This window comes from Pocillopora damicornis, chromosome 3 (genome assembly GCF_964200805.1).
Source record: "Pocillopora damicornis chromosome 3, jaPocDami1.2, whole genome shotgun sequence".
NCBI classification, from domain to species: domain Eukaryota; kingdom Metazoa; phylum Cnidaria; class Anthozoa; order Scleractinia; family Pocilloporidae; genus Pocillopora; species Pocillopora damicornis.
In genome coordinates, this window is record NC_142672.1 from 18428672 (window position 1) to 18442911 (window position 14240).

The following is a 14240-nucleotide window of genomic DNA, read 5'->3' on the forward strand; positions in this document are numbered from 1 at the left end:
TTCGAAGGTTGCTACTGTATTTTTTCTACTCTCCATAATAATTAGACAGCGGAAAAAAGTCAGGAAATCGGATAAATCGATTTTAAGTCGACATTAGATTTAAACAACATACCACGCTTTGGTTTTTTTTTAGTACGCAAAAAAGTCACACTAAGTTGCAATTGATCCACTGAACTTTAAAAGAAATCTTGCCTGTGCAAAACAGCTTTAACTGGACAGCAAAATAATATCAACAATAACGCCTCCGAGGATAAGATGTCTCCTCATTTCCCTTTCCGTCTGGAAAATATCTTCACGAAATCGAAAGACATCGATATAATCTGCTTAAAGTGTATTCAGACGTCAAGTGCAACAAAGAGTTGTGACTCGCAAAGACACCAGTTCTGTACTTTAGCCTTTGTGCCAATCCGGAAAATAAAATAATTTTGTGCCAATCCGGAAAACAAATAATTTTTGTAAGCCGATAGCCACTAGGCTTGTTTTTGAACGATTTAAGATTTACAAACTCAAAGTGCGGAGTGCGTGGTAGCGGATCTACTTTCGACTTTCGTATCGCCACCACTCTAAATAAATTTTGCCACCCGTTTATTCCATCAAGACGATACTTTAAAGAAGAAAAAATCTTCCGTGACCTAAATTACGCAGTCATGGTCAAATCCGCCATAAGCCTAAGCCCTTTGGACGTTGCCTGTTTTTATGAGGCAAAATTTAACAACTACCTCCATCAGTAATGACCTTGAAATGTTATGTAGCGTTTACCACAAACTACACAGAGTTCTCGCCACCTCACATCATAAACCACATCAAAAACCGAGCATGTTTATGCACAGGTTCATGCTATATTTAATTTTCAGACATCTTCTTTTTATCAGCAAGAGCGCTTCATTTTCCTCATTTCCGTCTTTTTCTGTTTTGTAGTAACATGGTTCGGTGCGCCCAAGGAGCAGAAAACAGTTGTTTTGAATAATTCTAAATAGCTACACATAAGTTCTTTGTATGTACTTTATTTTATCCATAAAGAAACTATTAAAGCTAGTTTCTTGATCCATCAATTGAAATTTTCTAAGTCTTTGACTTAGTTAAGTCACGAAATTGTTTCAATCATGTGACTCATAAACCCGCCTTCCCTTTGGAGCAAAGTACTTGCTTGAGAAGAAAGAATAGCAAGGATGGCCTTGGATTTGCAATATTTCAACGGGTGGAAACAACAAAACTGAAAAAAAAACTCAAATTGGAACATTAACCTTAATCCTGTCTAGGAACAAATCATAGCAAGAAAACCGTTATAGACCAAAAATTTATATGGAGTGTGGCTTATCGACCACATCCACCCAAGTCTAACATATTCTAAAAGAATATTTATTTCGTAAAGCAGACCATGCGTGTAGACTGTGTTTCGTCACCAATTATTCCTTATTCAGGGCTTCCAGTCCAGAAATATAATCCATAAGAGACTGTAATACTCAACACGCTGTAGATCATACTTGGTATGGCAGGATACACGCGTCTACGCATGTAATAAGGGATTTCCCCTGGGATATTTCCTTTTCTCCGCATGAAGCAAAGGGTAAAAGGAAACGTCGATATGGAAGCAAGAAGGTTTATTTTTTGGAGATATTAGCATTGAGGTCTTTTTAATGTTCATTTTTAAACTTTCGATAACCAATTTGCAGGGCCCTTCAGGAAATCTACAGTAAATCAACCCTGTAGATAAGTACAGGGCATTTGAATCAAATCAAAGCACAGTAAATTAATCAATTATTGATAGCCTCGCAAATAATTATAGATGATGACCTTCTTATTGGCTACTGAAGTTATTTGCGGATATCATACTGGGTGGACCAAAAGAAAAAAATTCATTTTCAACCATTTCCTTGCGCTCAAGCAAAATGCATAGTGCTCGCGAAATATGTTTCCTGGTCATTTTTGGACACATTTCATTCTTCACGAGCGCCAAAATGTCTCATCAACAAACTAGTAGGCTCGAAAGGTTCTACTCTCTGAATTGTAGCTGCACAGACAGATCAGAGAGTTTGAATGCACCGAACGGATGGCGTCCCGACCGGGAGTCATATTTGCCGGTGAGTTATCGGTTTTTCATAGATTGGGAACCATTACAAAGCGGAGTTGAAGTCAAAGCAAATTTTTAAAATACATCTCTTTAGAGACACGCAGATGTCAGATGTCTTATTAGCCAACTTCGACATCGAAGATACACGTTTTTTTTGCTTAGTCCTACAGATACATTTACTGATCATATCAATATTCCGCTCTATTGATGAAAATTTTCCGTGTGTAAGTATTTTGCATCAATGAAAGACATGAAAACGAATTGAAGCAGCTCAGCTTGGGTAAAATTTATACGACTCAAACTGGCTCGTTGACCTTGCTTCGTTCCCTGTTGTTTCGACCAGCTAGGACAAATACCTGTGAAGTTTGCAAACGAGTTTGCTATATAAAGGGGACAGAAAAGCAAAACATCATAGGAATAATATGAGCGAAATACGGACAAAACTCAAAAAAGCGTCATGTTCATTCAAATATTATTCAATTCATAAAAATGGCTTTTGCTGGTAAAAACATCTTCTGTGTCGATATCTTAAGCAGATGACGTGCGTGACATATCAGTATTCTTGGCGGAGAAAGATTCCGTAATTTTTTGTGCTCATCAGGCGAAAACATTCCGCGAAGTGGACTTTTTTCCATACAGGAGTAACTTAAAACTACTTGAAAACATCTACTCATAGCGTTTTCAAGCACGATAACTTTTTGCTCAGTGATAGAGGAAGAATGGTCACGAATTGCCTGCGCGTGATTTGGCAGACATATCTCTTTCACGTGAGAGCAAGAACGCGAAAATAGGAAGGGGTTGAAACCAGTAAAGGTGGCATTGGAGCAGTGTTCGGCGAGATTTTCGCATTTTTTTTTACTTTGAACCCCTAGATTGGATTTGAAGCGAACGAAATGTCTAGTCGTGAGGATTTCCAATTTTACACTTGACAGGAGACCGGAAGTGAGGAAAGGCGGTAGCGTTACTTGTCTTTTATTTCATATCAAAGGAAGCTCAGTATTTTAATACCGGATGTACTTAATATGTTTGTACTCTTCTGAAATCTCCTCTGCAAAAAGTAAAATAAATAAAAAATATGTCTACATCAAAATGGAAAGAAAAAAGTTATACCTGTTCAAAGAGTGGCAATTATGACAGGTACTAAAAACTATTTGACAGCAACCTGCCGCACCTAATCCTCCCTGTTAGATCATTAACGCTTTTAGGCTTTCGTCAGCTGTTACAGTATTTTAGCCTTTTAGCTAAAAAATTGATTTAAATTTTGGTTCTGTTGCAAAACTTGCGTCCAGCTTTCCACCCCCTTCTCGCTTGAAAGGAAAATCCAGTAACAGTTCGAGTGAGTTTTATTTTCCTTTTTTAACTCGTGAATTGCGCGCATGCGCAAGAGCGAGTTATAGATACGATGTGGGGAATGGAATTCGCTCGCTCGCTCGCTCGCTCGATTGGTCGATTCCTGTAAACTTTTTTTAGATTTTAGGCTTTTGAGTGCATTTTATAGTTTTTGGCGAGCAATAAACAGACGAAATGGCGACCTTTTTTGCTAAGAATAGTGGTGGGGTGAAAAAGAAGCCAATGATAATCTTAAAAGAGTTTTTTTTTTTCGTTTTAGTTTCAACAAGCGGCGCCAGCGACTGGCAGGCATGCAAGGATTCACACTGAAATAACAGAACAACCTTCGTTTTTCATAAAATTGTAATTTACAATCCTTGAACTTGAAAACAATCCGAAGATTCATTGAAAATATCACTTACTGCGAAGCGCTCGGAGTTTACAGATGTTCAAAAGCTTTTTCTGTTATAGCGTGAGATTGAGGACAAAATTAATCATTACGTTTCGTCGCGTGTGTTTTTCCTGTGTGAAGCAACAAAAGATGCCGGCGACTGACGAAATAACAAGTTAACACGAAAATCAGATAACACCTAAACAAACAATTTTAGCTACCGATTTCAGTGAATTTTTAAAGAAAAATTTTCTTTTAAGTTTTTAAGACAATTTGAAGATTCAACATACATACAACGTACTAAAATGCGAAAGTTACACACCACGAAATTGATAACTAGGCCTGAAATTAAATTCTATCTTGTTATTGATTATACGTTGCCTAGCACGTGACTTAAATCTACCCAGGCGGAGATCCAAAATGACGGTGGCAGGCTTGGCTTAATTATATCACTCAAAACTCGTTCCCGTTTGTCTCATTTGATAAAGAGGGAATCGTTAATGTTTTCATTAAGACAGTATTGCCTTGATTTTCTAATATTTACAACGAAAGACAGTAAATTTCACTTTTCACCCACATTTACTTCCAACCTTTTCTTTTGAACCAGAAACAAAAATGATAGACGTTTAAAACACATGACATCATCCACCTTGTCAAATGTAATAGCATGATCATTTCAATTGTAATGCCTTCTTATCCCAACGTTACTTTGTTTCTTTGCTACATTAGCGAACACTGAACTACTGCTCGTACTCTAGATATGACAATCAACCACAAAATTCCCTAAACCAGATAACATTAAACATAATCTAAAAAATCATGTGTCAATTCACGAGTTTGCTCACAGAGCACTTTGATTCAGACGAGTGTGGGTAAGTGCAGCCTATATGACAGTCACGCGAACGGCGCATGGCAGCCTTCATTCATATCTTTTAATTATATTTTTCGGTATTTTCGCTTTCCCGCCTTAAAAGCTAAAAGGGAAATAGTCTTTTCTTTTGGACTATTAAGTCAGCCCCGTCAGTAAGTCCTTTCGAAATTTTTTTACCAATGTCTAAACCTCTTCCTTGTTCATGTAACAAGCTCTTCATTGTTGGACAAATTATCCTTGTCCAAAACATAGGAAATGCATAGAAAAAATTATGGATAATATCCCTTGTGGAGAAAAGATGTAAAGGGCGATTGGCTCTCTCCATTCAAGAGGAGAAGGATGGGCCCATCATGCCCGCTTAGGAATATTCGCTTTTTTCCCTTGAGAATATATTGCTTTAAGTAAATATATAAAAATCATATATGTGAACTGCGGTTGAAGAAACGAATATGGAAGCGATCCCCGCGTCCGTGTAACTGCAGACTGCTAAGAGTCACGTGACCAGACTCTAGCGGTCACGTTCGCCGTTGCGGTCCACGTTTTAATTTCGGGCACGGCAGTTTTGGGCAAGTCAACTCTCTCGGCACTTTTCTTCGTCCCTTTCGAAAGGTCTAACGCATGTCATATAAATATATGTGAGATGAGTTCTTTGTTTTCTAGCCGATCCTTTTGGGACGCTAAAGAACCAAATTTTTAGCCTCGTTTAGAGTATAAAATGAAGGAACTCCATCCTGCCTGTGATTCAAGATGTCGGTGCACATATTGATTGTCATTAGGTGAAAGTAGGCGTCGATCCAAAGGGCTGAAAATCTCGAAACTTCTAACTTCTAACCTCAAACAGCTTATGGCGTGGTTTTAGATTTGCGGTGAACACACCAAACGTGGATCTAAACTCTCTAACGTAATTTTAGGCAGACCCCTTTAAATTTAGTCGTCGTTGTTCCCGTTCGGGGTGCTTACTCAACCTCCATCCATTTGCAAAAAACCAAATGTTAATCGAGAAATTTCGGGATTAATTCTCGTGCGCGGGGAACAAGGGGAACACTTGACCCAACACTGTGACGTGATTGTGTTAAAAAATAAACAGTTTTCATCCGTTCACCCGCGGACAACAAAACAGCGTTTTTAAATATCTTCACTCTGGAGAATGTTTTTGAAATGATGCGTTTTCATTGACTGATTTTTTTGCCAAATCGGAGAAAATAATTTCTGCTTTCAAACGCGAACGCATACATGTAGAGGGGGCCTCTATACTGTAGCTCCGAACACTCACTTGAGTCAATGGCAACCTTACCACGGGATCACACGTACGTAAATATTTAACTTTACTGCACAAGAATCTGCACCAGACGCTTTCAAAGTTCACGCTAAGATATCACTCGACGTGTCCCTTTTACAATAGGAATTAAGTTGGGATTTCTCTATTTCATTGCGAAGCCACTCGCATCAGATCCAAACGATTCCAAAGAACGGAAGCTGAATAGGGATCTTGCTTACCTTACAACTACAGAGCAGAAAACAACATTCGGTCAAAATTAAAATATCTTACATAATTTGAGACTTTCTGAGGGTAATTGAAACAAGACCATACCAATATTAGTGCGATTTCCATAAAAACCAAGTCAAGTATAGAGTTGCTGATTCGAAAAAAAAGAGGTCTGTATTGACCTCAGATGATCTTTAAGACTGACTTCCCCTTTTCTTAAATAATTCTTATCAAGCTGTTGTCCTACTGTTCATACTCGTGCAGCTCAGAATTTGGCACTGAAGCAATGAATGCACCCCTACATTACTTTTGCTTCAATCAAAACTGATCTTAGTATGCTAGCTGATTTGTTTTTATGAATTTTTAGATTCAATCTGCTGCTAGTTCGAGCTCTGCAGACATACGGCTTGTGGAAGACCTAATGAGTGAGTCCTATTTTGCATGATCAATACATGAATTTCTTTATTTCTGTCTACATTTTTTGTTTCGTTTTCTCGTATGTCTATTTCTTTATCTGATTGACCTTCGTGACTTATTTCTCTGTTACTTGGTTTACTTATTTCTTCATTATATCCTTTTGTTTGTTTATCGTCCTTCTGTCGATTTGGTGAAATTTAAACTCACTGCTGAACAAATTATGATGGAACTGAACCCAATGAATATGCTGGTAGCTCAGAAATTGAAATCACTGAGATCCGGGAAAACTAGACTTTTATCTCCCTTAGTGATATAGCCTTTCAAGTCATTTATGGTACTCTCAAGCCAAACGATGATTTCTCTAGGGCAATTTCTTTTAAGTTTTGAGCAAAGATGTACCAATTGCTAAATCTGAAAGTTTCTGCCGCAGTTTCATCGCAGATCTAGGGGTGTACACCAGCAATAAAAAGGGTTGAAGGTTAAAGTTGTATCATCTACATTTCTAGTGGATGAAAACATTGTCGGAATGATGCATTTGGATGTAAGGCAAGTCAACACGGATTTTCAGAACCCGCTTAGAATAAGTATTGAATCGGAAGCCGGAATTGTATCAGGCCACTTTTTCAACTTCTACAACCATAAGCCAACTTTTAAACTGGACACCAATGACCAGAAATCAATTTCACTCTCTGGTGGGTCGTTGACAGCGCCATACGTCATGGATCAATTTCATTTCCATGTCTACTGCACAAGGGCGGAGGCTGAGCTCAGTACGCTCGATCGGGTACAAGTACCTGGCGAGGTAAACGAAAACATTTCAACCAGTTTGTTCCAAACCTCTGAGAGGTCGTGAGCATTTTTAACAGGCATATATTCCTGCTCTGTATCATTTATTTGCAGTTACACCTAGTGTTCTTCCGAGAGAAATATCAGTCTTATAACAAGGCTATGCACAAATTTGAAGATGGGCTTGCCGTCATTTCAATTTACTTGGAGGTCGGTGGTATTTTTCTTAAAATGATTTCTGTATTCCTCTTAAGACTGTGATCTCAAAAGATTGTTGGCTCATTCAAGATGAACTACGTCCGTAAAATATTCTGAGTTTTCCTTTGGAAACATTTACAGTTACCAGCCAAAATAAAACATGAATTATCTTAACTCCGAATGGAACTTAAGTTGTTGAGAACTTCTTCCTCCTTCTCCACTCCCCCCCTCCCACACCCAGACACCAAAGTTAGTTGCTCAGGATAAAGGCGCTTCTTTATGCTTCTTCATTTTCGCTCCACGGAGCGAAAACAGCAAAATTATGTGTTTACGAACATGAGCTCTTGGTGCAAGTTAAAAGCAAAGCCTTTAGGAGAGATTTTCAAAATTCTTATAAACGATAATTTTCCAATTTCCCAGAAGCGAGTGTAACTTAAGAATTGTCTTATCGGTCCTGGATGGTTTTTTTTTTTGGGAACAACTTCTTTTACCTGATTACCTCAAACCAACGGTAAGCGCCCTTAGATCTTAGAGAAAAAGCAACAGTGACAAGCTTTCTTAGAGGTCATGGAAAACGTAAAGGATTCTATCGATTTCCGTTGATTCTAAATCAAGAATGAGTATGTGTAGGAACTCGTTTCTAACTTCAACTCTTCATTTCAACTGGCTTTGTAGGTCGGAGAGGGCTTCAACACCACATACAGCGATCAGATAGCACACTTCTTATCTCATGTGGATTACATTTCACAAAATGAAAGTAAGAATTGTTCGGAAAAAGTCATTGCTAGGTTGGAAACCGTAGTCTAACGTTTGAGAATTCCACTTTCCACTGCCCCCACCCTGTAACGAAGGTGTTCATACGTATAACACTATACTTAAGCGAGAGCTAGAGCCTGGGCATGTGCTTGTTCGATATTTATGACCAAACTAGGCGTTTAGTTAAGAATACGTTTTTCCTCCTTGTTAGATCACACGGTGCCAACAACTGCGTCAGTCAAACAGTTAGCGGCCCCTGTTTTAAAGAAGCATGGGCAGTACGATGCGTACCGAGGAAACTTAGTGGAACCTATCCAATGCAGTGATTGTGTGGACGTTCTCGTGATGAAAGAACGATTTAAATTGTCCGTTAAACAGGTAAAATACCGGTTAGACAGCAACTTTTTAACGCCTATTTGCTGTGACTGAATTGTTATTGGTAGCTGCGTAGCTCACGGCTACGAGCGTTCGATGAAAGCAAAAGGAGCGAGGGGACGAGTAGTAGAGCTCCCTTAAAAACCTTCAGCTCTTTCTGTCCCTTCGAAGTTCAAAGCTATGGAGCGCACAAATTACTGCAAAGGTTGCTGGGATGCCGGCGTCTAAATATTGTTGTAGATGCCTCCTTGTTACTTTTTTCTAAAAACTTATTAATGGAACAGTGTTCTCTTATTTTCTACTAGCCTAAGGCAGGGATGCTGGAATTCTTTTATAATTATAAGATCATTCTTTCTCAATAAGTCATTTTTTCTGTTGTCTAAAATATTCTCCATAACCAATGATTCCACGATACACTCAACAATTATTCCTAACTGTAGGGTACGAAAGGGAGAGGTCTAGAAACATCAGAACTATTCATGAACAATAAAAAGGCAAGCTTTGATTTCCACTGAGAAAAGATATATGAAAGCATCTCTGAGAGAAATACGTACAGAAGGGAATGAAATGTAAACGTTTTCGTGAGAACGACAGTAAACGGGTACCGTAAGCCGTTAGAGTTTAGCACACTCTAACATAGTTTGGTCTTTCACTCGTTTTTATTCCAGTGCTCTTTTCTTCTTCTTTTCTTGCTCAGTTGACTGAATTCAGGAAGGCACCACACTGTAAGGAAAATGACTGGGGGTTTTAAGATCTGGTAAGTCGAGAAACCATGATACATGAATGAAGTAACGTTTAGAGCTGGTACACCTACTTCTTGACCATAACCCAGCCTAAAATATTTAACTTGAAGGATACATTACCCGTATACAACACTCTGACTCGTGGACTGTAAGTCGCAAAAGCAAATCCAAAGTGATCATAATGGACGCCAGACAGAACAAGTCGCGATGTGTTACAGCTTTGCGACTGATTGGTTGAGAAGATCATGTGAGTTTTCAGTCACAACCATTCACATAGCCAAATCAAACGATCCAATCCTGGGCTAATTCCGAGACTAAAGGGCGAATTGATGTAAAATCAAAAATCGCCGTATAGCTTTTTTGAAAGATTGAAAGCAGAGGGCACCGCCTGCAGAACACAAATCCAGTTTCCAGGTGTGTGTTTTCTCTTTCAAAGAAGTTCAGGTCAATTTGTAGAAACCAAAAAAATCCAGTAAAGAAGCCTTTGCGGAAAACGCCTCCATCAAGTTTTGTAAATTCTAACCTAACATTACAGTGTGGGTAGGGGTTAGGGGAAAGGGAACAGATTAAAATTTTTCTTTGATGTCATCTGAATATTTTTTTTTAATTCGCTGAATCGTTTTCTTCTATTCTTAACGCAGTTTAAGAGTACCTTTCGAATCCAGCTGCTGGAATTTTTTTAACACTGAACGACTGGACCACTAGGTGGTGGAAACACTGAAGGAATAAACCAATACCAAAAACAAAAAACCAAAAAAGGGGACCATTGAAATGCCACAGCTGAAGTAAACGACACTTCTAACCCTGGCGCTGAGATGGAACAAATTAACATTACCTTTCTCGATGCTTGTGAAAATCATTCGTGCGTTTTCGTGCGATCAGGATTTTTTTCATTTTGCGCCAAACTTATAGCTAGCAACCCAGATCCTCTTGAAAAAAAATAGCACTAAACTTGATTTTTTTTATGCAGTTTAAGTCGAGTTTTGAATTTTTCGACCCTTAATTTAAAACTCGAGCTATGAGGGAAGCCTCCGAAAAAGTTAGAACATTGTTTATCATTCATATTCCTGCGGAGAAAATTGTCCGTCGAGTCGTGAGTCTTTGAAATCTTTGAAAATATGGCATATTGCCACTTCACCTCCATTGTTTATTTTTTAACAAAAGTAACATAACTAATTGGTAGAATGGCTGAGTATTGAGTCTGACCATAAGAAGAGAGGTTGAATGTAGAATTTTGCTTATGTAATTAAAAAGGTGGGTTTTTAATGTTGTTCATGTTTTTTCTGGTTCTTCATACTTAAAACAATTTTTTTTACATTGACGGGAAATCATCGATTGCATACCTGAGCGAGTAATGAGGAATTTATCTGCGGCACGAATAAACTCTCTACCATCTCAACACCAAAACAACGCCAGTGAAGGAAACCACCATCTCTATGGCAGGCCGTGCACACGAAGCTGGAGAAATTAAAAAACCTAACTTTACTCGCTCCCAAAATTTGCTATCGTATCTCAGTTGGTAATGGTGCTCAAGAAAATATAATCTCTTGTGGTCCCTTACTAATTTAAGAATAACACAGGTTCAAAACCTATTGATCGGTGCTTGACCTTTTTCAGACCTCGCGAGAATCGCTTTGTTTCTTTTCCCTTTTTTCAAAAACAATTTTCACCTCACCCTAAATGAGGCTTCGTAACCCAAATGTTAGAGGTGCCCTTCTAGTAAATGAAAGTCGGGAGAGGCACGGTTTCGAGACCTGCTGAAGTTTGACAACGCCAATATTGCAGTTTAAAGTAAACAGGAAACATTCTGAAAACAGTGCTTAAAGAGAGGCTAGCCACGCTCCTCTTTATATTTCTATAAGATGATCTGGTCACTGATTATTGGGCCTTGAGAATGTGACATATTAAATATCCAGAGGCTCTCTGTTTCATGAAGCACGTAACCCTTTGTTTAAAAACGACTACAACAACAACATTTCTAGAGACTTCATGCTTTTATGAAGCATACAGCCCTTTGTTAATAACAGCGAAAACAATAATATCATAGGGAAAATGTACTTAATATGTTTCTGAATAAACTGTTTCTTTACGCCAGTGGGAGAGTAAAACGCCCATCGGACTAACTTCTCAAGGTTGACAAAAGGTCGAAAGACCGCCTGAGTGAATTATAAGAGGTGGATGTCTCGAGCTTTAGCCATCTGCCTAGACGAAGTACAAGTGAAGGAAAAGACTAGGACAAGATTTCCGAACAACCCTCATGCTTCATTATGTAAACAGTTCTTAGATAAATAAAACAATGACGAAAAAAATACATTGCCCCTCAGACAAAAGCTTTGTTTAAGAATTGTACAGGCTTGAACGGACATTTTTTCGAAGACTTGCTCTCTCTCTGATCAAAATCCCAAGTTTAACCTCTAAATCATAACATTTTACGAGCAAACACCAGAAATACATGAAGCAGTGCTATGCTATATAAAAAATGCTAAATCGATTTTTGCCTTCGCAAATAAAGGAACGGGCAGGGAAGAAGAATAAAATATACTCTCTGCGGGGAGGGGGGTGGGGGCGGCTCTTCCTGGGGACCACTCGCTGGCTGCGCCAAGTTTCCAAACCTATAAAGGATAGGTAGTTGGTGTGAAAGCGATCTTCGCAGTTATGAACACTACTTAAGCAGTAGTGAAAAGAAGGCCTGAAAAAAAGTCAGGCCTGTGCGGGATTTGAACTCATGACCTCTGCGATACCGGTGCAGTGCTCTGGTCATTGTGTTGGTTCCAACACAGTGACCAGGTTGAAAATATTTACTGAATTTTAAGCATCATGCAAACATCCTGATGTATTTAACCCCTTATAATTACATGATCCTTGTTAAATGAAGTGGATGACGAAGTTGAAGAAGAGATGCATCTAGATCTGAGGTCAGTTAACGTCAAGTCTGAATACCCACTTCAAATTCACATTGACAAGAGCAACGGGGCTGTATCTGGTCACTTTTTCAACTTCCACAATCACAAACCAACATTTAAACTTCTCGCCAAAGATCAGGAAACGGTTTTATTGTCTGGAGGATCTTTAACAGTGCCATATGTCATGAACCAGTTTCATTTCCATGTCTACTGTACAAGGGGCCACTGACAGAGCTGCCGCGAAGTTTGTGCATCATGAAAATTTGTCACTTTTAGGCTAAAAAGTGCAAAATTTGGGGTTCATTTTACACAGTCCGTTTTAATCAACTTTTTTTAGCCTGCCATGTTCTCTCTTGGATTATCGCATTGCTTTGTTAATTTCTCAGCCTGACCGAAATCGAGTTTTGTGGCCTCTTTAGTACAGTTGAAGGTTTTGTACGTTACAAAAACGATCCAAAATGTCCGGTGACGGACAATATTGTTGTTCAGAGCGAGAACAGAAGTCTTTCACTCTTGCCTCATTTTAAATGCCATTATCAGGGTCCCAAATCTCTAAACCAATTTTCGTCCTTGGGGCACAGAACGGATAAAAAAACCTAATTTTGCAGTAGCCTATTCCCTTTTTTCCGAGGAGACTGTTTCCAAAATATCGTGTTTTCCTAGCCACGGTCACAGAGGAGTATGCCGTGCACTTCAACCGTACTTCGGGTCAGCCGGATGCACCGACTGACCATTATCTAACATCGCCATTGGAGGTCAGTAGAGCCTTCAAACAATTTCGTGGTTTGGCTTAAATAAAACAAACTTAATAAATCGAACATACCAAAGAAATATCATCTTTTTCTTTCATTCTAAAAAAAATATACAACCCACAATTTCACATTTAACTATTTTATAGGTTACAGGGGATGAACAAGAGGCGAACAACCCTAAAATAGAAAACTTTGCTCTTTTATGGACTACATTTCGCGTAGTGAGAGTAAGGCGCTTCAATACTCATAATTGCAGCCTATTTTGAGTTGTGACAGCAGAAACAACGTATTCCTGTCGAAAATGAGGACTTCTTAGTCGCCGAACAGTTGGAGAAGTCCACATTCAAGTCCACATTAATGAAAGGAAAATCGTTTCCTTCATAGAGAGCTCTTGGTAGAGAGATTAATCACATGATGTCTATTTCCATAATTTTGGTGCATGCAGCATGATTGAAACTTTTATGAAGCTCAAGTGGCCGCCCGGTTAACAAAGGGTTTCCTGTATCGCATCACAGAACTCGTCAATTTGCCCAGTTCTAGACAGAAAAATTCTCTCTTCTCGTTTCACAAATCGATAAGGTTTTTCCTCTCATTCAGATCACTCGGTGGCAGCAACTGCCTCACTCAAGCAGTTGGCGGTTCCGGTGTTTCACAAGCATGCGCAAAACAATGCGTATCGAGGAAACTTGGTGGAACCTATCCAGTGTTGACTGTGTTGACGTTTTTTTTGATGGAAGAAGTAATCACGATCTCAGTCAATCAGGTAAACGATCATTTTATCTTTTTTTTTTTTTTTGGCATTAAATCGAGCATCCATTTATTGCTTCATTCGTTCAATCACTCTATCATTGGTTTAATTTTGCTTCTTCTCTACAGAATTCTTGAAGGCTCCACAGTGCGTGAGAAACGATTGGAGATTTTAGCATTTAGACGTCAAGACTTAGTATAAGCTTCTGGTGATCCTTCGACCAGCCATAAAACAGCATGTGTGATGCTATGAAAACACTTTTTCCAAACTTTCTTCTAAATTTTTTTTAAACTAAATACCAACAATGATTCAACCCGGGGTTGCATAAAGAGGCCCCCAAGCTACCGTAAACCATGTTCCAGTGAGGTTTTTTGAGTTGCGCATTACCCATTGCAAAATATTGCGATGGTATTT

The 14240-nt window shown here is 38.8% G+C and overlaps 1 protein-coding gene and 1 long non-coding RNA gene across 2 annotated transcripts; both read left to right on the plus strand.

Annotated features, from left to right (window-relative positions):
• Window positions 1–1815: 1815 nt before the first annotated feature.
• LOC113666940 (carbonic anhydrase 3) lies at window positions 1816–10691 on the plus strand. Its single transcript, XM_027182740.2, has 8 exons — window positions 1816–2081; window positions 6516–6573; window positions 7072–7367; window positions 7466–7561; window positions 8225–8306; window positions 8517–8683; window positions 9378–9437; window positions 10065–10691. The coding sequence occupies exons 1-7, from the start codon at window positions 1890–1892 to the stop codon at window positions 9429–9431; spliced, it is 945 nt and encodes a 314-aa protein (XP_027038541.2). The 5' UTR covers window positions 1816–1889; the 3' UTR covers window positions 9432–9437; window positions 10065–10691.
• Window positions 10692–13702: 3011 nt separating this feature from the next.
• Window positions 13703–14071, plus strand: LOC149048631 (uncharacterized). Its single transcript, XR_016185153.1, has 2 exons — window positions 13703–13841; window positions 13955–14071. It is a non-coding gene; the product is annotated as an uncharacterized LOC149048631 (long non-coding RNA).
• The last annotated feature ends 169 nt before the right edge of the window (window positions 14072–14240 follow it).